This window comes from Nematolebias whitei, chromosome 12 (assembly GCF_014905685.2).
Source record: "Nematolebias whitei isolate Nwh7 chromosome 12, NemWhi1, whole genome shotgun sequence".
NCBI classification, from domain to species: Eukaryota; Metazoa; Chordata; class Actinopteri; order Cyprinodontiformes; family Rivulidae; genus Nematolebias; species Nematolebias whitei.
In genome coordinates this window covers 41,419,129-41,441,613 of record NC_056509.1, presented here as the reverse complement: position 1 = coordinate 41,441,613, position 22,485 = coordinate 41,419,129, and the positions used below count along the sequence as shown (strand labels likewise).

Genomic DNA, 22,485 nt, shown 5'->3' with positions numbered 1-22,485 from the left:
AATTAAAATGCATCTTTTTAAATGTGATGCATGTCATGTTTCCATATGTGTTACGTTAATATGTGAAATGTCCTTGTTTTGTTGTTTTAATAACAAACACAGATCATTGTTTTGGTAATGTCTTCACATAGAATCCATTCTTGAATTCCACGTGTCTCAGCCATAGCCCTCCGCAGCTATTTTGACATACAAATCCTGCTAAAAATACAAAGTCCATAATGCATCACGATAAAAAGGGACGCTGAAACGTCACGACCAGGCTAAAGCGCTTTCGGGTATTGTAGTTTAAAAAAATGGCATTTGTTTTTATTTTTTAATAGTTCAGTGTTGCTAATGAAAAATACGTAGTTTATTTTTCAAAAGTTACATATTGCTGCGTGAGGTATGAGTGAAAACGCCTTAAAAACGTGAGTGTTTGTAATCAAAAAAGCCAAAGCTTACTAGTGTAGCTACAAGTCCCAGAAGCCCTCATAATGTCGCGCATGCGCACTACGCAGCAGAAGTTGCGCGTGTTTAGTGTAGTCACGTGGAGCTGGTAGAGCCCCCTCAGTTCTGTCCAAACAGAACGTGAGCTGATGCTGTTGTAGTGTTGCTAGCTGTCCGTGTGTTAGGCGCTCCACTCGGTGCTAAACTGATTCATGCTGCTTTTATAGCCGCCCGTTCCTTTAAACCTAAACTTTTTGTCGAAGAATGAGTGATAACGATGATATCGAAGTCGATAGTGACGTGAGTATTGCCATTTTTCGTTTTTTTTTATGGCTGTTTGTTTGCTAGCTTGCGATTTAGCTGAACTACTAGCCGCTCAGCTAGGCGTTAGCTTTCAGCAAGGCTGACTAGCTGCCCAAGTATTTTCTGCAAGGATTCTAGATTATTTATGAGCACCACCAGCCTGCCTTTCATAAAAAAAAAAAAAAGGCTAATTAGTTAAAAACAAAAAACTTTCTAGTGACTTCAGCGAGAACAGTAAGAATTGCTGAACAGTTATGGCTACAATTGTACTTTTTGTTCTGTTTTTTTTGCAGGAAGAATCACCGAGATATCACTCTGTGGTGCGTAAAGCTGGGTGGGGGGGTTGTCCACTGTCGACAAGTGTTTCAACGCTGTTGTGGAGGATAATTTGCTCAACATTTTGCTGTTTTGAGGCATATGATAGAGTAACATGGAGACACAAAAAATTCAGAGGACTCCTGTTTTGCAGTGCAGCATTTTTAAAATTTATATTTAATGTTTTTCAGTTTTTTTTTTCCTAGTCATGCTTGTGTAAGATTATTATGGCGATTGTTGGTCGTTGCAGGGTGTTCCCCATGCTGTGTACACACGGCAGGAGGAGATGTGACACAGCGTCTATATTTAGATCAAACCTTCATCCCTCTACAAAGGTTTTTTTGTTGCATGTTTGTTATGTTTTTCTGGTGTAAGCTGTCTGTTGGTGGCAGCAGGCTTCCCCTGATGATTGGCTTCACACCAGGGGGGGGGATTCCGCTCCTGATGCTTCAATCTTTGCACATAATTACATGTAGGTCATCTCTGTAAAGAGATGGGTTTACATTTTGTTTTTGCATCTATGATGATGATGATGATGGGGAGGAGGATGCAGAGGAAGCATGTTGGTCTTGTGGAGGAGCCGCCTGCTTCTCCTTGGTGTCAGGAAGGCGTGCAGCGGGATGTTTTCCTGTGTTTCAGCCAGTGATTAGAGCCATCTTCTCCCCCCAGGCAGGCAGCTAAATGTATGACGTATAGCTGCATATCATACCGGGGAGGAGAGGGAGGGAAAGGTGCATCCTGGACGACTTCTGCGTCAAACCAAGTCCTGCTTTTTGTCAGAATCAAAATGGAAAACCACTGCAATATGCACAACGTTAAGGAAAACTTGCCGTAAATGTCCAAGATGAAGATAAGTTCTGTTCGTATTAAGTAAATAAAAGGGCATATATGGATAAAATGTACATTCTAGAACAAATGCAGAGACTGCTGCATAAATATTGGTTTTTCCTCATTTTATTTGCTGTTGCAATTTATAATTATTTTTTTTGTGTGTGTCAAATGAATAGTTTTATTTTATAACCAAATAAAATGTTGTTTAGAGCAGGGGTCACCAACAGGTTGGCCAAGGTCCAGAAACAGAATTCAAATGTAGTCTTGTATGATAGACCCAGATCTGTTCTTAAATTGAAGGTTATATGTACATTTTATCATATTTTACTTGCCAGTGTTTGCAGTTCATTTTACACAGCCTAGCTTTTCTAGTGTTTATGGCAGGGCTATTCAACTGGAGGCCTGGGAGCCAAATCAGGCCCACAGGTGTGCTCAGTTCAGGCCACCAGTGGGTTCATTTTTAAATAAAACTCTATTTTAAATCGTAAAACAAACTTGCTTAATGAGAATATATGCTGGATTTCCAGCCCCCGAGCTCTTTTCTTTCAGTAACTATGGCCTCCTGAGCAGTTTAGTTAGCCCTAATTTACAGTAACTTACACAGCCTAGCTTTTCTAATATTTACAGTAACTCATTTTACGCAGCCTAGCTTTTCTAGTATTTACAATAACTCATTTTACGCAGCCTAGCTTTTCTAGTATTGACAGTAACTCGTTTTACGCAGCCTAGCTTTTCTAGTATTTACAGTAACTCATTTTACGCAGCCTAGCTTTTCTAGTATTTACAATAACTCATTTTACGCAGCCTAGCTTTTCTAGTATTTACAGTAACTCATTTTACACAGCCTAGCTTTTCTAAAATTTACAATAACTCATTTTACACAGCCTAGCTTTTCTAGTATTTACAATAACTCATTTTACGCAGCCTAGCCTTTCTAGTATTTACAATAACTCATTTTACACAGCCTAGCTTTTCTAGTATATACAGTAATTCATTTTACGCAGCCTAGCTTTTCTAGTATTTACAATAACTCATTTTACACAGCCTAGCTTTTCTAGTATTTACAGTAACTCATTTTATGCAGCCTAGCTTTTCAAGTATTTACAATAACTCATTTTACACAGCCTAGCTTTTCAAGTATTTACAGTAACTCATTTTACGCACCCTAGCTTTTCTAGTATTTCCAGTAACTCATTCTACGCAGCCTAGCTTTTCTAGTATTTACAATAACTCATTTTACACAGCCTAGCTTTTCAAGTATTTACAATAACTCATTTTACGCACCCTAGCTTTTCAAATATTTACAGTAACTCAATTTACGCACCCTAGCTTTTCTAATATTTACAGTAACTCATTTTACGCAGCCTAGCTTTTCTAATATTTACAATAACTCATTTTACGCAGCCTAGCTTTTCTAGTATTTACAATAACTCATTTTACGCAGCCTAGCTTTTCTAGTATTTACAGTAACTCATTTTACACAGCCTAGCTTTTCTAGTATTTACAATAACGTTACACAGACTAGTTTTTGTAGTGTTTATGGTAACTCATTTTACGCAGCCTAGCTTTTCTAGTATTTACAGTAACTTATGTTACACAGCCTAGCTTTTCTAGTATTTACAGTAACTTATGTTACACAGCCTAGCTTTTCTAGTATTCACGGTAACTCATTTTAAGCAGCGTAGCATTTCTAGTATTTATGGTAATTCCTCGGTCTGTCCTGTGGTTTCTCTCTACTGCTAGCCCACGGAGAGGTACAGTCCTGAAAAGACAATACGGCAAGTGAAGAAAACAAACGTTGTTTCTATAAGGGAATTTAAACTTGCATATTCTGGACATCTATTAGAGAGGGATTTATTTTCCAGAGTCTAGGGGCTTTTACAGTGGCAGGCCCCTGACTTGAGTAATCAGCAGGTTGTTCTGATATTTGTTCTTTAGTCTGTACAGTCTTTTAAAACCCACTGGAAAACCCAAGTTTTTTTACACCTGATTTTAACTTGAGTTCAGTTTGAGTTCCAGCAGAATTTTAGAGTTGTGATATTTATTTTATTTGTGGATTTTTAATGTTTGATTTAAAAATTGGTTTATTGATGGTTCTTCCTAGTTATTCTTTGTAAAGCTCTTTGATCAACGTTGCTTTTTTAATGCGATTTATATATATATATTTTTTAATAATTTTTTCGATTTGCCGTTTGATGAATTACCATTGAAGAAGCAGCTAATATTCTTTGTTTACAAGTAAATTCAGCAATCGGTTTCGAAAATTATTTTGTTAGTTTGAAATATTTTTGTACAGCTCATTTGCCATCCATCCATTTTCTTCCGCTTATCCGGGGTCGGGTCACGGGGGTAACAGCTGATTATTATTTTTTTTTTCAAATTTCTATTAACACATTTTCATGAAAACATTTCAATTACAGTCTCTGATTACACAGTAACGGTAGACGTGGAAACAGTGTAATTACCCCGCCTCGCCACTAGTTGGTGCTATCCCTTCATTCTTTCTCATCGACTGCATTGTTTACAAAGTTATCCCACCACTAGCTTGTCCTCCCAGGTCGCGTCCAGTAGCACCTCCTTGCCATGTTTCTTCTTCGCATACATCCGTTAAGTAACAGTGTGGAGCTGTATGAGATCCGTCTTCAATTATTTAAATAAAGAGATAGAAAATGAGCACTGTGTTGGAGAACCATAGTTAGATTTATCAGACTCGGAAGCAAAAACAATACTCTGGTATTCGCCATTAAGTTTCTTCTTCGTTGGATTGTAGGAAGTTGTTGTTTTTGTGTCATACTGCGCATGCGCCAGTTCAGTTTACAAAATAATGGACACCAGGACGTTTCTGAAACATTGCACTCTGGAGGCCATTCTCAAATTGCGCCGTTGTCAGAGAAAACATTTGCTATTTTCGTGTAAATGAACAGTACAAACGCAATGAAACACTTCCATTTTCACCAGAAATTGTTTTCATGTAAACAGGTCAAAGTAGGGAGGCCCAGACTTCCCTCTCCCCAGCCACTTGGGCCAGCTCCTCCGGGAGAATCCCGAGGCGTTCCCAGGCCAGCTGAGGAACATGGTCCCTCCAGCTTGTCCTGGGTCTTCCTCTGGGTCTCCTCCCGGTGGGACGTGCCCGGAACACCTCGCCAGGGAGGCGTCCAGGAGGCATCCTAACCAGATGCCCGAGCCACCTCAACTGGCTCCTCTCGACGTGGAGAAGCAGCGACTCTACTCTGAGTCCATCCCGAATGACCGAGCTTCTCACCCCATCTCTAAGGGAGAGTCCAGACACCCTGCAGAGAAAACTCATTTCGACTGCTTGTATCCGTGATCTCGTTCTTTCGTTTACAACCCAAAGCTCATGACCATAGATGAGGGTAGGAACGTAGATTGACTGGTAAATTGAGAGCTTTGTCTTTTGACATGGCTCTCTTTTCACCACGACAGACCGGTACAGCGCCCACTTCACTGCAGATGCCGGACCTATCCGCCTATCAATCTATCACTCCATTTTTCCCTTATTTGTGAACAAGACCCCAATATACTTGAACTCCACATGGGGCAGGATCTCCTCCCCGACCCGGAGGTGTCACTCTACACTTTTTTGGCTCAAGACCATGGCCTTGGATTTGGAGGAACTGATCCCCATCCCGGTTGCATCACACTCAGCTGCGAACCGCTCCAGCAAACCTGTAGATCACGACCGGATGAAGCCAGTAGGACAGCTCATTTGCCTATAATCTTAAATTTTAACTTGCGCACTCAACCACTTGATTTCCTCCACTAAAACACTTTTTTGCTGTATTTGTTGGCAACAAAACCCAATTTTGCTCATTTATTACAAATTATACTGTACACTTATGGCATTTAATGATTACTTTTTTAAACCATAGATTATACACACAAAATTCAAATCAGAAACAAAAAACAGAGTTTTGACCATCATTATTGTTCTAATTGGAAGTTATCTATTCGCTAGGTACTTCCTTCTTCTTCTGGCTTTTCCCTCTTCAGGGGTCTCAGTGAGTCACCCTCCTCCATCTCACTCTGTCCTCACTCCAACTGCATCCATGTCCTCCAACTGCATCCATATACACTGGTCAAAAAAAAAGTCACCTCCAAAAAAAAAAAGGTCACACTAATGTTTCGTTGGACTGCCTTTAGCTTTGATTCCATCATGCATTCACTGTGGCATTGTGTCAATAAGCTTCTGCAATGTTGCAAGATCTATTCCCATCCAGTGATGCATTAATTTTTCACTAAGATCTTGCATTGATGACTAGGCACTAGGCATGGTGGGTGCATCACTTCACCTGCCTCTCTTCTTACCCTGATGCGCCCTTCACTCTGGAACAGGGTCAATCAGTACATCAGACCACATGACCTTCTTCCATTGCTCGAGTCCAATCGTTATGCTTCCTAGCCAATTGAAGAGTGTTTTTTCTGGTTAGCCTCACTGATTAGTGGTTTTCTTAAGGCTACACAGCTGTTCAGTCTCAATCCCTTGAGTTCCCGTCTCATTGTTCGTGTGGAAATGCTCTTACTTTCACTATTAAACATAGCCCTGAGTGCTACTGTTGTTTTTCCTCCATTTGATTTCACCAAACGTTTAAGCGATCGCTGATCACGATCATTCAGGATTTTTTTCCGGCCACATTTCTTCCTTGAAGACGAGGGGTCCCCACTATCCTTCCGGTTTTTATTAATGTGTTGGACAGTTCTTGACCCAATTTTAGTAGTTTCTGCAATCTCCTTAGATGTTTTCTCTGCTTGATGCCATTGATTTGACCCTTCTCAAACAGACTCACGTCTTTTCCACGACCACGCGATGTCATTTGACATGGTTGTTGTAAGAAATGAAAAGCAACTCATTGCACCAGTTGGGGTTAAATAACGTTTTGCAGCTGAAAGATGACCCATGCAGTAATTATCCAATACTTAATTAAATCCAGGTGGCAACTTTTTGGGGGGCCAGGCAGTGTCTTCTCTTTGGCCTTCCTCTTTGTCTTTTTCCTGGCAGCTGCATTTCTAACACTCTTCTACCAGTATACCCACTGTCCCTCCTCTGGAGATGTCCAGACCATCTCAGTCTGGCCTCTCTAACTTTATCTCCCAGTTGTTCAACCTGTGCTGTACCTCTGGTGATCTCATTCTTAATCTTATCCATCCTTGTCTCTCCTAAGGAGAACCTCAACATCTTCATTTCTTCCAGTTCTGTCTCCTGTCAATTTGTCCATGTCTCTGTCTCCAGACCATACAACATAGCTGGTCTCACCACTGTCTTGTAAACTTTACTTTGACCTTTGCTGCCACCATTTTGTCTTAAATCACTCCTGAAAATGTTCTCCACCCACTCCATCCTGCCTGGACTCTCTTTTTCACCTCTTTATCACACTCTCAATTTTCCTGGACAGTGGACCCCAAGTCCTTGAAGTCCTTCACCTTTGTGACCTCTGCTCCTTGTGGCCTCACTGTTCCACCTGCTTCCATCTCATTCATACACATGTACAGGTTGGACACTCAGCTAAAGCTGCATATTTTGCTTCTTTTTCTGTTTTAAAACAACTTCTCAGTGGTTTGGGCTTATTGAGTGTGAAAGCACTGTCAAGTCTATTAAAATGGTTTAAGTTAAGAGTGAAGTGTTTTAGTTTTAAATAACAAAAAAGGGAATGTTTCTCTCTAGACTCTCCACTTGCTGTTTGTTTTGTCCATCGTTGAACTTATTTTTTGTCTTGGCATACATTCTATACTATCACAAGCTTTTCATTCGGTAAATTTGAGAAGTTGAAAGTTTTCTTTGATTTGAGTCGCAGCTTGTCGTTAAGGGTGGGTCCATGGGTCGGACCAGTTGAGAACCACTGGTTCAGAGCATTTGTTTGTAGAACAGAACTGGTGAGAATGACAAAAGGAGCCTTGTTTTCAGACCTCAAATCATCCAAAGAAAACAAGATTATATTAAATTTTAGTCGGCACAACACATTTTTAACTTGGAGTAGACCAGAACTCGACACTTGGTGCAATAACCCTGATGTTTAGTCACAGCTTGTTCCTCATTAAGGAAGGTTTGGTGCAGGTGATCACCTATTAACTACCTCATTAGGCCGAACGAGGCATGCTCATGTTGCATGAGTGAAATGACTCATACACGTAGAAAAGTAAATTTTGGATAAATTCGCAGTGCTCTCATGAATTGTTCCAGAGCTGAATATAATCAGGATGTTGTTGTAAACTAAACTTCGGGTTTAAAGGATTTTCTCTTGCGTTTTGCCTAAAATGGATAAATGTACTCAATGCAATGCCATGAAGACCAGTCCAAGCAAATTATGAAGTCAGATACCAAGTCCACACATGGTTAATATGTCCCTGAATTAAAATTTGTTAGCAAAGTTTGTGAACATCTGCCAGGTACCATTGTGTGTTTAACTACAGAAACGGGTGAAGCCACTGAAACTGTCAGCAATGGTGACATCAAAAAGAGAGCTATTAAGGATGAAGAACTGCTGCAATTTAGATGTTGTTACGTGTTTATGCGTAGATGTTTTTGTATGACAACCCAGTGACAAGGATGCCTGCAGCGCCAGCACAATGTGATGACGTCACGCGCGCCTACCTGATCTGATCACGGCGGAGGGGAAAAAGTCAAAATAACCGCGGTGTGGAAGGTTTCTTTTTTTATTGAGGATGTCTGATTCTGAAGATATTTGGACTGTGTTGAGTCTCGCTACGTCCTCCCCAGTAGCGTTCTAGAATTGTGCCGCTCTGGGTGGCTGCATGTTGGAATAGCCCTGTTACTTTCATTCTGAGTTATTGCTTTTGAAAACTTCTAATTCCTCGTTTTTCTGGATGTAAATCACTTTTTTCAGATTATTATTTACTCTGGTATCGGATGCTGTGCAGCTGGAAGAATTTTTACTGTAACCTTTTTACTTTTGAGCATTTGTTGTGACGCGTAACCATGGCAACAATGTTTTTTTTTTTTTTTTACAACCAGGAGCAGCTGATGAACATCTCAAATGCTCAATAATATCTCAGCTACAGCCCCAAATCTCATATGATTTGAAAAGGAGGTTCCGTGGACAAATTCCCGTCAACCTGTCGGCGGTGCTAGAGTATCTGATCGCCAATATCCTGGAGCTGCTGTGAAACTCAGCTCATGATGACAACGGGAGGACCGGGATCATCACCCGGCACCTTCAGCTGTCTGTCCATTGCGACAAGGAGCTCGGCAGACTGCTGGGAGGAGTGACCGTAGCTCGGGGAGCAATTCTGCCCAGCATTCGGGCAGTTCTGCTGCCCAGGAGAACCGAGAGGCCCTCCGGATTTGACAGCAAGCTGGATCTGCGTGGGCGAATCAGTATCTGTGGCCAAATTCTTCGGATTCATTGCAGGAGATAATTCCTGTCCACAGCAGTCGGCACCCATTTACTCTTGAATGAAACCAGGATGATGAGCTACGACAACACTTAACCTTCCCTTGGGATTAATAAAGTATTTTTGAATTGAATTGAATTACCCGAGTTACAAGTCGTCATTGAGAAGCTAAAAGCCGATAGCACTTGGGTGAGTTGCTAATAAATAACATTTAACACTTTTCATTTATTATAAGTTAAAGTGCTATGCAGATGACTGTTACTGAATATGTCACCAGCGCTTACAGCTGTTACCTAGTTTTTGTAGCAAATAAGCCTAAATAAGAGGGCTATGTTCTGACAAAGGAAAGTATATAAAAAAACATCGGTATCTGTTATCGGCTAAATAAATTTTAACATATCGGATATCAGCCAAAAATCCAATTTCATAATCTTTTTATTTTATTTTATAATTTGCAGTTAGTACCTTTTAATCTGAAAGCTGCAAACAGACAAGGTTAAACTTTTGCAAATGGCATCAAAATAAATTTTCTATGGGGCTGTGTTTCTATTTATAACTTTATTATTCCAAGTGAGATGACTCTTAATAGGTTATTTATGTTAATTGCGACAAAACATGACCATAAATCAGAGGGAAGTTATCTTTAGTTAACATCTTTGTCTTTTATCTGATAAAATCCCATTTACAGGGAAATTGTAATTTTTGGGTGATGCTCAAGGAAACATTTAGTTATATATTCAGCTATAAAACACATTGTTGTAGCTTTGCTTGTATAAATCTTCAGCAAAAGCAAATGATGACAATTCTTCCTGTCCAACAGTGTTTTGTTGCTGCATCAGTTTTATTTATGCTTCCACTGTTGGTAGTAAATATTCTGTAGTGGCCCGACAGGAATGCAGACTTCGCGTAGCCAGAAATCTGCAGCTGTTGGCTTTTCTTGTTGAACATATTCTAGTTGGGTACAAAACGGAAAGAAGTGGTATGGTCAGCTGGCACGTCGTCTTTTATGAACCATTAATGGCTCTCAGGTAGTCGTACACCTGTGATCTGATATTTGTTTAGTCAGTGGCCTGATGCTTTTTACATGTCGGATGCAGTAAAGAAGGAAAAGCAGTTTGACTAGAAACAGGCGGTCAGTGAGTTTTTAGACGTTTGTCGATGTAATGAGCTGACTCATCTGTAAACGTTCAGATTTTTTAGCAGTAGCCTGTAATGTGTGGAAACCAGCAGGAGTTCAAAGTCCTGGAAGTGTGAGAGATGAATAAAACGGCATAAATGAGAGATGTAGGGAACGTTGTGGTCATGCATTTTCATATTGACGTAATAAACCATTGTGTTGTACATATTGGCAAAGTGCAGCGAACATATTTTTTTTTTTTTAGAGCGTTGTCACATTCTTGTAATTATAGAACTTTGTTTTTAAACTGTTAGAAGCATCTGTCTGGTCATTTAATCCCTTCAGTCGTTTCTATATTTGCAGAATAATAAAATGCTACATGCATGGATTTACCCGCATCACTGATTTTTTTTTAAACAGATATAAAACTTGTTATAACGCATGGAAACTAAAGAGCAGCTACAAGTAATTTACCAAAGTGAAACTGCTTTATATGCATAAAGTAAAACTAACGTTCGATTTAAAGATCAATGCAAAAATCAACACAGACATGTTCCTGTGTTTAGTATTTTACAGCGTTTTATAAAATAGCTTGTTTATGCTGTATTTTTAAATCATTTATTTTATTTACTTTATATTTTACTTGATTGTCTATTGTTGTCTGTACCTCATCTGTGCTCTTTGATAAAACAGGTCTCTTGAAAATGAGTTCTCGTGACTCAATGAGACTAACCTGTATAAATAAAGGTTGAATGAATGATTATATTTTAGTTTTCTGACATACATGTCTTTTTCCCAATTGCAAATGTTTCTTTCAAAGCAACGTATTTTAACAGAAATGCTCTTTGTGTCAGATTTAGATAAAAAGTTAAATATCAGGAATGGGATTCTTCAGATGCCTCACAATTACGATGCACAGGGTTACATTTACAAAACGATTATTGATGCATTTTGATGTCTTAAAACATAAATAACTGGCTTATTTTATGTAAATAAACCATGTTTCATATATAGGTTATGCATTATAAGCAGTGCACAATAACATGCCAACAAAACCAGTCCGACCTTTGACCCAACTATTAGCATAGAGGCTAACCTGATATTGAAAATCCCATAGAAAAGCTAACAGGATTAGCATTGTGTTTTATCACTGTGAATTTATACATTGTCGTTTCCAAACGTAAAGACAGATGTGTTATTGATTACTTTAACACCTATTTACAGTCATTTATTCTTCAGGGTTCAGCTGAAAAAAGACGTGGAAACAACTTACATGCGTCTATTATATGAAGCTACAGTGACTACCGGTACATACACATGTGGCACCAAAAGCAGCTACTTTGCAGATTATTATTGACAAAATCCATCCATCATCTTTACCCACTTCTTCCTTTCTGGGTCACTGGTGCTCATGTCAAGCAGTTACTGTTTGTAGGCGGGGGACACCCTGGACAGGTCTCCAGTCCATCACAGGGACACATAGAGACAAACAACGATTCACTCTCTCACTCACACCTAAAAACAATTTAGAGTTACCAATTAGCTGAACATGCATGTTTTTGGTCTGTGGGAGGAAACCGGAGTACAGTAGTCCCTCATTTATTTCAGGGGATCCGTACCCTGAAGCCCCCGTGATAAGTGGAAAAACCGCAAACTAGGAATAGTAGTACAAGTAGTAATTAGTAGTTTATTTTAGTATTCATATTCCCACACTCTTGCAATATTTTAAACAATGTTTCTAAACTCTATAAACGCTCTAAAAAAAAAAACCAGTGTCATAATTTCAGCTCTGCCTCCTCTCAGCCACGGCTGCATTGTGCGCTCTCGGCCACGCCCACTTCTTGGCAGCACGCTGTGCTAAATAACTTAAAATAATTTATTTTAAATAAAAATTCCATGCCGATTGTGCGGCTCATCCATCAATTAGCCAATTGTGTGTCACGTCCAATCTTATTTTGAAAAACCACGATCGAGCGAAAAGTGAACCGCGAAGTAGCGAGGGACTACAGAGAGAACCCACGCATGCCAGAGAACATGCACACTGCACCCAGAAAGGTCCTCGGCCGGGATTTGGTCCGGCATCCTTCTTGCCAAGAGGCCTTCTTTGATATTTGAAAATCAGTTCAGTATCTTCCGTGCTGTGACGCGTCTAAATATAAACTACACCAAAAAACAACATTTAGCTTAATTTCCCTTCTTTTGTAAATGAGTCCTCACGACTCAGTGCGAGACTAACCTGAATAAATAAAGGTTGACTGAATGAATGAATATTTTTTATTCTTAGTAAATTCATAGAAGAAGGATTTCCTAATCCAAAGGACTGTATGGATATAATTATCTAGGGCACTTTTTATGTAACACATCTCTCTCAACATGTCAACTCATGAATGAATTGTTTAAATACATTTGCAGATCTAGGTGAGATCGTTAAAAAACACTTAACAAGACTTCCTGGAAGTTTCTACTGGACTATTGCGGCGTCTAAACCTCGTGTTTTATTTCTTTTCACTGAAACCATGTATATGATGGTGGCTGTTAAACTTGTAATTGCACATACCATCAGTTGTAGTCATGCGTCTACAGCCGGGGTGATGTAGGGAGTGGATGATACTCTGCCACTTGTAGTTTCTCTCAAAAGGTTCGTTTTGGGCTGTTGTGCAACGTTGTGCTAATGTTGACGTTGCAAACCCAGTCGGAATAATCATAAGACATTTGCTTTGTGGTTGGTGTTGGTTGAATGTTTAGTCGTATTTTCTTTTATTGCAGTTTCAGTTTCATTTTTTGCTACATAAAACTATTGAATTTCCTTTATAACTCTTATCACCTGCTTCATTTTAAAGCTCCCAGTTTCTGCTGCTTTTAAAAAAAAACATTTTAATCAAACTTTCATGTATTGTTCGTCCCACCAAACCGTTTGAAACTAGTAACTTGTTTGAACCTGCATGTTGTCTCGCTTTGGTTTTTGTTGTGATCCTTGGACAAAGAGTCAAATGATGCCACATCACATGGCTCCTACCTTGTCTGCAGCGGTCCTGTGACCATTTGCATCACAGTTCTGCAGCACCGCTAATGTTCACATCATGTCCGTGCTCCGTGAGAGGTGTGTGTGATGATCAGCCAAGCTGCACAGGCTCTGATTGAGACCTGCTTAATGTCTGTCTCGCTGCATGGATTAGTCCAGAATCACATTTGATTGGAGGATTTGATGGTTTGGCCTAAAAACAGGGCGAACCACGGGGCAGTGAACCGATCTTCTGCCTGGCTCTGGTCATGTGAAAGTGGCAGCCATCTTATGCCTTTAAAGTGTAATTAAAATGCAAATGTGTGGTGGAAATTTACAGCCTGTTAAATTGTTTCCTTCCAGCTGGTGTTAATTGAGGGTGTGAGAAGTAGGGGCTGGCTTTTTGTGGTGAAGCCACGAGTTAAAAAGGAATAAAAGCCTAAATTTAATTGTAAGTTTAGGATACGCTGACAGTCATGATGCAGTTTTTGTGGGGAATAAGCACAGTAGATGATATTGGAGGCTAATGATTGTATCAAAAATAAAAAAGCAGGGACTAAACAATTGTGCAGATGCTATAACTTAAGCACACTACGTGCACAGTGCAGGTCTTAAATCAGATGCTTTGCTCAGATCAGATGTATTTGTGGTCGTACACATTATATTATAAATTAGATTGTCGTCGGCCTCACAGAGACCCACGTGCACAGAGTCATAACGTCACAGGCAGCACGCTGTGCTTATAAAGTAAATATGGAGGCTTCACGTTAGCATGTGCGTGCTGAAGTTGTTAGAATTGATTAAATTATCTGGCATTAGAGGTGGGCGATATGGCTCAAACGAAATATTTTGATATTTCAGAGCATTCTGACGATAACGATAAATTTTGTGATATAACAAAAAACATGAATCATAGTTATAGAGGAGATCTGCATGGAGGAATGAGCCAAAAAAGCAGCTACAATTAACCTCCGTCTTGTCGAAGCTCCAAAATTTACAGTTGAAACCCGTGCCTTCGTCTAAAAACTTGTTTTTCTCTGCAAAAATAAGCTCAGAACTTGTTTACTGATGTTTGTAATTAAAAACTTTGTGTGAAAAATGCTATGCTAAAGAGCTCAAACCACACCGAGAATCAGCCATTTTGAGAACCATTTTTCTTTAAGAGACGTGCTGCTCGCTCCCTCACTATCCATCCTTCGGTTCAAACAGTCTTATACTGCCATCCGGTGGTCTAAAAAGGTGCTACACGCTAAACAAATAAACATTTTGTTTTTATTAAATTTGACAATAAATTTGACAAACAATATTATCGTTTATCGCGATAATTTTTGAGACAATTAATCGCCCAGGAAAATTTATCGTGACAGGCCTAGCCACAATAACTGCGGTGTTCTCATCACAAAGGCATTGTGGGACTCTGCAGCTATGAAGGCGTGTGTAGGTGTCGGTTGAACACCCGCTGTCCTCTGTCCACGCCGCTCTGAAGGTCTTGTGACTCTTCTCGTTGCAGGCAGACAAACGGGCACATCACAATGCACTGGAGCGCAAACGTAGGGACCACATCAAAGACAGCTTTCACAGCCTCCGGGACTCGGTACCCTCCCTGCAGGGAGAAAAGGTTGGTAAAGCTCAGCCTGTAAGTTCCCCTGGCACACCACTCATATTCACACACTTTTACACTCTGGATTGTTTGTGTTGCTTTTCTAATGTGCATGTTATAGTAAATCATAGTGAGGGAAAAATCTGTGACTTCACGTGTTCATCAGAGAAGGGAGGTAGCTGAAGAGCTGGGGAAAGGAGCAGATGGTGGGAGAGTGCAGACTGGCAGCAGCAAGGCACTGATGCAGTCTAAATACTTGGACTGGTGTCAGGAAGCTATTATGAGAATATTTTGCTGATCTCTTCCTGTTTTGACATCAGTGAAATTGAGAAGATTTGGACTCAATTCAGTGTCTTGGCATGCAGTTTTTATTTTCCCACACACACAAAAAGCCACTAAATAACCTCAGACTGATGGGCTGGGCTCGATGAGATAACGGGAGGGGTATTGGCTGATAATTTAAGACATTTTAAAAGCATTTTATGTCTTTATCCACCTATTCTCCATAGAATTTTCTGCAAATTCTGCATTGCTTTGACAGCAAATTTGAGCTTTGTTTGGAAATTGAAATGCTCTGCTATAAGAAGCACTTATCAGTTTATAATTTTAGCAGACATGTATCCTGTGAAAGTATAAAGAGAAGGCTGCATTTATTTAGAGACGAGCTAAATGATTGTTTATCAGAGCTGACTGGCAGCCAGCACTCTGTCAGGGTTCTGACCCGTCCTGTCGGACCGAAGTGCGATCAGTTTGAGGGGTTTATAGAAGGAGAGCCAGCGCTGTCCCAGATTCCCTGCAGTCTCCTGCGGGGGGGGGTTCAGTCTGAGCAGCTTGTTGTCAGAAACAGGATTTACTGTGTGACAAATGTGATGAAGCCTGTGTGTATTCTTGTGTCATCGCTTCACTTTCTGCGTGTGTCAATAACAGCCGTCTACCAAACAGGCATCTCGAGCTCAGATCCTAGACAAAGCCACAGAGTACATCCAGTACATGAGGCGGAAAAATCACACGCACCAGCAGGACATCGACGACCTGAAGAGGCAGAACGCTCTGCTGGAGCAGCAAGGTAACGGCCGCTGGGCTTCAGTCTCCTCCGGCTGCTGAAGAACTCGGTGAATTCAGTGTCACCCCGTCCGCTTCTATACGACATGCTCACAAGCATGAAATGAACATTAGGTGACGTAGTAGAACTCCGTAAATATGTTGCGTCTTTTAATGTTTAAATATCAGCTTCATGACATTTTAAAAAGTACAGTAGTCCCTCGATTATCGCGGGGGTTACGTTCTGGAACACCCCTGAAATAAGTGAAAAACCGCAAAGTAGAAACGCTGTTTTTATTTTAGTATTTTTTTTAACTGACACTTAAGTAAAGTTGACGTTGATTTCCGAGTTGAAATATACCAAAACAGTTGAGTCAGCTAATACATTTAAATCAATTAAGCAAAAGTTTATTAATCAAGATAACTAGTGACGAAGCCCACGATGTTCTAAACTCTTAAACCTATGTAATTTTTAACAACATGCGTATATGTACTGTACAGTACTGCAAAATTTTACTCACCAGCTCTGCAGAACACAGCGGCTCAGTTCTGGTCCGGCTCGATTCCGGTCCAGCAGATCTGCCCTGCTGGTTCTAGTCCGGTTCTGGTCGGCTGTCTGCAGCCCTTGAGCACCAAAACGCTTTTGGAGGGAGCCGGACCTTCGGATGGCGCCTCCTCACTCGGGAGTCCTTGTGGGTTGGTGAGCGGCACTCAGATTGACCAATGAGTCTGCAGGTCCAGTTCTGGTCCAGTTCCCGTTACGTGCAGCTCTCTGCATCCACTGGGCGCCGAAGTCACTATGAATAAGGACCGAACTTTTTCAGATCGGCTCAAAACTTTCCCTCCATTTCAGCAAAAGGCAACGGCTGGCAACAGGCAGCATTGGGGCTTCTGGGTAATGTAGTCATTTTGAGTGGCGATACAGTGTAGGCTTATTGAGAGAAAACTACAAAATGGCATCGCATGTCCGAAGTATTTTTTTCATTAACATTTTACTGTATCCCTACTGTCACGATCATGTGATTAATATTAAAGTTGACGATCGTGTGCCGTGTAGAATCTTACGTTGAAAAAAAAAACGCGAAAGAGCGAGTCCACAAAAGTTGAACCGTGAAGTAGCGAAGGACTACTGTAACATGTCAACCACTAACTTTTGTGACTTTATTTTCATCAAGAGCCAAACTTAGTGCCTTAACCCTTCTCCACAATTTTAATTTTAATTTTGGATATATACATGCATCCCTTTAAATTGTTGTCAGCTCATGTTGTTTTCGTTGTTCAGTCCGCGCTCTGGAGAAAGTGAAGGGCTCTGCGCAGCTTCAGACCAGCTACTCGTCGTCTGACAGCAGTCTGTACACCAACCCCAAAGGCAGCGCTGTGTCTGCGTTTGACGGCGGCTCCGACTCCAGCTCCGAGTCCGAGACGGAGGAGCCTCCCACCAGGAAGAAGCTGCGCATGGAGGCCAGTTAAGAGAGCTGATCAGCCCAAACCTGGCTGTGGGTCGGTGTCGCACAAGGAAGGGCGAGAGGGATTCATCGTCCAAAGCTCTCAAAACGACCTTCACCCCCTCGTGCCACAACGCACCCCCCATAGTCTCCCTCGTCCTTTTCTTTCCATCTCCTGCTGGGCTCGTACCGGAGGCTCGTGTGTCATGAAATCTCACACCGCCGCCACAATCGTTTCGACTCCTCCATCAGCGGAGGAGAGGAAGCAAGCAGGGAGGAAGACGACCGCTTCGGTCTATCTAGAGAGCTTCAGGTTTCCCCAGATTCCCCCATCCCTCTTCTTCTTTTAGTTTGTTTCTTCATCATCTGTGCCCCAACCCGTTTTCTCTCTTAGCAACAACTACAATCCAAAACTCGAAAAGAGGCAGCTTGGTTACTTAAAGACTTGATGCTCTTTTGTACCCGCAGTTAAGCCCCTCCTCCTCCTCAGGTCGATGTTTGGGCAGGAGGAAGAGCCAGGTGTACTCTTCCAAGCACTGCTTTATTATTAAATATTTTTGTTATTGTAAAAAAAAAAAAACTGTTTAGAATTTACACACCAACACACACACCTAGATAAATTGTCCTGGAAAAAAAAAAAGTACCTTTTTAAAATGTAAAAAAGTAAATCTCAGTAGTTTACTTTTGTTTTTCCACTGACGAATGTGAAGATGCATTGAGCAAATGTTTGTGACTCCCACCTCAGGCCCACTGGATCGCAGATGGTATCTGCCCGACACATTTAACACAAGATTCTATATAAATGGAAAAAAGTCCTTTTGTTGAAATTGATGTTTTGAAGGAGAATATTCCTGAACTTGTATCGTATTTTGTCCTTTAGCTTGAAGTAGTGAATGACTTTAGGAGGCTGAATACTTTAGGCATCTCATTTTTATATATTATACAAGGCATTGATTGGATGTTTTTCAAGATTATAAAAGTATGTTTTGCATTTTGTAGTATTAACAAGAGTCATGGAGAATAATGCCAGTTTGTCACATGTAGGTTTATATTATTTTTTTGAATGTCCAACAGTAGCTCCTGACGTTTGCAGGCATAATGAGTCCCTGTCCATGTGTTGTGCTTTACACAGTAAAAATCAATGTTGCTGAACCCCCCCCCCCCCCCCCAAATGAGAAAAAAAAAGATGCATTTTTGGCGTCTCTAGGAAACGTGTGTGTATATATATTGTTTTCATTTTATTTCCAGTTAGGAGGATATAAGTAGTGTGGTAGGTCTTTATTTGTCTGATTCCATTCCATGGAAATTACAAGTATGTTGTACATACTGCCAACAATTGTCTTGCAAGTTGAGGCCTACCTTTACTATGAGACTATAAAATAAACTATTTTATCCTTTAAGAGGCTACTCGTGGTGACTGAGCTCTTACACAAGAGTGACAACATAACTACGGTTTGAAAATAAAAAGCAAAGGTTTATTTTGGGGTTGACTCCAAAGATGGCCGTCATATCAAACACGTTTGCTTCAACTTATCCAGTTTTGCAGATATCAAGCTGAAAGTTTGTGTGGTAGTAGCTGAGAGTCATCCACAATGCATTCTCCGATCACGAACACCTTATAATATCTTGCAGAAGTTAACGCACAAAACCGCCATGAAGGAAATCTCCACCTTTAATAGATTTGTGTGGTTCTGGTTCAGCAAGCAAGTAGAATTACTGGACTTTTTAAACTGACCCAAACTGTAAAAATGTTGACAATGTAAAAAAAAAATCTAGAAAAATTTTGGATTTGATTGATTTGCCGATTTTTGGTTTTACGTACACATTTAGGAAAATCAGGTTCACGTCTTTCATCTCTGCTAGGAATAAAATCAAGTTCTTTTGGCAGGTTCTAAAATTGTCTTGATTTGGCTATTTCTTTTTTTTTTGTTTCACAAGTGGAAAATTAAATCTGGAGCCAGTTCCAAATGTGTTCTGTTAATATTGTCCTAATCAAAAAAGTCCATGCTCAATAAGCCAGGTATACAATCCAACAATTTTCAGTCTGGTCATCTGGACAGTTTTTTTTTTTTTTTTTTTTTTATGTGAAACATTTCACCTTCCATCCGGAAGGCTTCACCAGTCCAGGCTGGCTCCAGAGGAGGGGGTGTGCCAAAGACACCATCTTAGCACCAACATAACTGGTTTGTTCCACTTTGGAGTAAGCTGTTGGGGGAAGAATCAGTTTTGTGTTGTGTGTTTCCTTGACTTCTGGATGGAAGGTGAAACGTTTCAGAAAAAAAAAAGCAACTGTTCAGATGACCTGACTGAAATGTTTTGGATTGTCCTAATCAGTTTAGTTTATGTAGTTCCAATTCACAAAACAATTGTCTCAGAGACCTAAAAAGAAACCATTTGAATCAAATCCAGATTCAAATCTAGTTACAGCCATTTGAATTACAGTATGTAAATTATTTTATTCTACTTCCTGAGGGCCCACCACCTGCAGGAAAGGCTAAATGAGTCAGGTGCATGATTCGGGCAGTGGTGGCTGAAGGTGGGGCATTGGGGCTCTGACCCTTGCTTACCAAAGCTGGCTCTTGGGACATGGAATGTAACCTCTGGTGAGGAAGGAGGCCGAGTTTGTATGAGATTAAGAGGTATCAACTAGATATAGTTGGGCTCACCTCGATGCACAGCATGAGCTCCGGAACCAATCTATTTGAGAGGGGCTGGACCTTATTCCACTCTGGAGTTGCCCGTGGTGAGAGGCACCAAGCTGGTGAGGGTCTACTCTTAGCCCCCCAACTTGGTGCCTGTGTGATGGAATTTTTGCCTCTAGTTGAGAGGGTAGCTTCCCTGCGCCTTCGGGTTAGGGAACAGACTCTTGACGCGCCAAATGGCAGTTCAGAGTATCTGGCTTTCTTTGAGTTCTTGGCGGGAGTGCTGGAAGGTGCACCAGCTGGGGACTCATTTATTCTACTGGGGGACTTCAATGCCCACGTGGGTAATGACGGTGTGACCTGGATGGGTGTGATTGGGAGGAACGGTCTCTCTGAGCTTGAGCAGTGTTCTGTTGTTGGACTTCTGTGCTAGTCATGGTTGTCCATCACGAACACCATGTTTGAACATAAGGGTCTCCATAAGTGCACTTGGCACCAGGATGTCCTAGGTCATAGATCAATGATTGACTTTGTAGTTGTGTCATCTGATTTGCAGCCGTTTGCTTTACACACTCCGGTTAAGAGAGGAGCTGAGTCAGCTGATCCCCACCTGGTAGTTGGATTAGATGGTGGGGGAAGATGCCGGATAGACCCCGTAGACCCAAACATGTAGCGTTTGCTGGGAATGCCTGGCAGAAGAACCCATCAGGCAGCTCTTCAGCTCACATCTCCAGGAAAGCTTTAATCGCTTTCCAGCTGAGGTGAGGGTCATTGAGTGAGTGGGTCATAGTCCGTACCTCAATTGAGGTGACTGCCTTGTGCTGTGGTCACAAAGTTGTCGGTGCTTCTTGCGGTGGCCGTTCTCAAACTCTGTGATGGACACTCGGGAAGGAGGATTCCTATCAGGCGTTGTTGGCTGGTGGGACTCCGGAAGCAGCTGAGGAGTACCAAAGGGCTAAATGATTTGCAGCCTTGGCTGTTGCTGAGGCAAAAGCTCGAAGCTGGGAGGAGTTCGGTGAGGCCTTGGATAGAGACTTTCGGTCGGCTCTGAAGAGATTCTGGTAAACCATCAGGTGACTGAGAAGGGGAAAGCTGCGCTTTTCTAAGACTGTTCAGTGAAGGTCGGGTGCTGTTGACCTCAACCAGTGATGTTGTCGAGAGGTGGAAGGAATACTTCTCGGACCTTCTCAATCACGATGGCACGTCTTCCATGGAGCAAGCTGAGTCAGGGGACTGTGGGGCTGGCTTGTCTATAACCGTGGCTGAGGATGCTGAGGTAGTTATAAAGCCCTGCGGCGGCAGGGCTCCGTGGGTGGATGAGATTCACCCTGATTTCCTTAAGGCTCTAGGTGGTGTGGGGCTGTCTTGGTTGACACGCCTTTGCAACATTGCGTGGACATCGGGGACAGTGCCACTGGATTGGCAGACTGGGGTGGTGGTTCCCCTCTTCAAAAAGAGTGACCAGAGGTTGTGCTCCAATTACAGGGGCATCACTCTCCTTAGCCTCCCTGGTCAGGTCTATTCAGGAGTACTGAAGAAGAGAGTTTGAGTGTTGGTTGAACCTCAGATCCAGGAGGAACAATTATTTCCTGGCCGTGGAACTGTGGACCTACTCTTTACCCTCACTAGGATCCTTGAGGGGTCATGGGAGTTTGCCCATCCAGTCTACATGTGTTTTGTGGACTTGGAGAAGGTGTTTTGACTGCATTCCTCAGGGGGTGCTCTGCGAGTACGGGATTGGGGGCCCGTTGCTACGACTGTTCAGTCCCTATACAAGCAGTGTGAGAGTTTGGTTTGCATTACTGGCAGTAAGTCAGACCCCTTAAGGTTGCACGTGGGACTCTGCCAGGGCTGTCCGTTGTCACTGATGCTGTTCATTACTTTTATGGAGAGAATTTCTCAGTACGGCCAGTGGGCAGAAGGAGACCGGTTTGGTGGCTTCAGGATTCCATCTCAGCTATTTGCAGATGATGTGGTCCTGTTGGCGTTATCGTGCCGAGATCTCCAGCTCTCACTGGAGGGGTTCACAACTGAGTGTGAAGTGGCTGAGAGAGAATCAGGACCTCCTGAGGCCATGGTCCTCAGTTGGAAAAGGGTGGCTTGCCCTCTCCAGGTCGAAGGTGAGGTTCTGCCTCAAGTGGAGGAGTTCAAGTATCTCGGGGTTTTGTTCACGAGTGAGGGAAGAATGGAGCGTGAGATTGACAGATTGGTGCAGTATTGCAGACTGCTGGTTCGTTGTGGTGAAGGAGCTGAGCTGTAAAGCAAAGCTCTCTGTTTACTGGTTGGTCTACGTTCCTACCCTCACCTATGGCCATGATGTCAGGTCAGGGCAGCAGCTTGAGCAGGGAGGGAGCAGGGCCCAGACATCTCTTTCCACAGCCACCTCTTCTGGGAGG

The 22,485-nt window shown here is 41.8% G+C and overlaps 1 protein-coding gene across 3 annotated transcripts; it reads left to right on the top strand.

Annotated features, from left to right (window-relative positions):
• Positions 1-548: 548 nt before the first annotated feature.
• On the top strand, positions 549-18,055 carry max (myc associated factor X). 3 transcript variants are annotated; one of them, XM_037685918.1, is made up of 5 exons: positions 549-726; positions 1,023-1,049; positions 14,872-14,979; positions 15,904-16,027; positions 17,285-18,055. In XM_037685918.1, the coding sequence occupies exons 1-5, from the start codon at positions 691-693 to the stop codon at positions 17,470-17,472; spliced, it is 483 nt and encodes a 160-aa protein (XP_037541846.1). In that variant the 5' UTR covers positions 549-690; the 3' UTR covers positions 17,473-18,055. The 3 variants fall into 3 exon arrangements, with proteins under 3 accessions (XP_037541846.1, XP_037541845.1, XP_037541847.1); XM_037685917.1 differs by having other exon boundaries at positions 14,872-14,997; XM_037685919.1 differs by lacking the exon at positions 1,023-1,049 and having other exon boundaries at positions 14,872-14,997.
• The last annotated feature ends 4,430 nt before the right edge of the window (positions 18,056-22,485 follow it).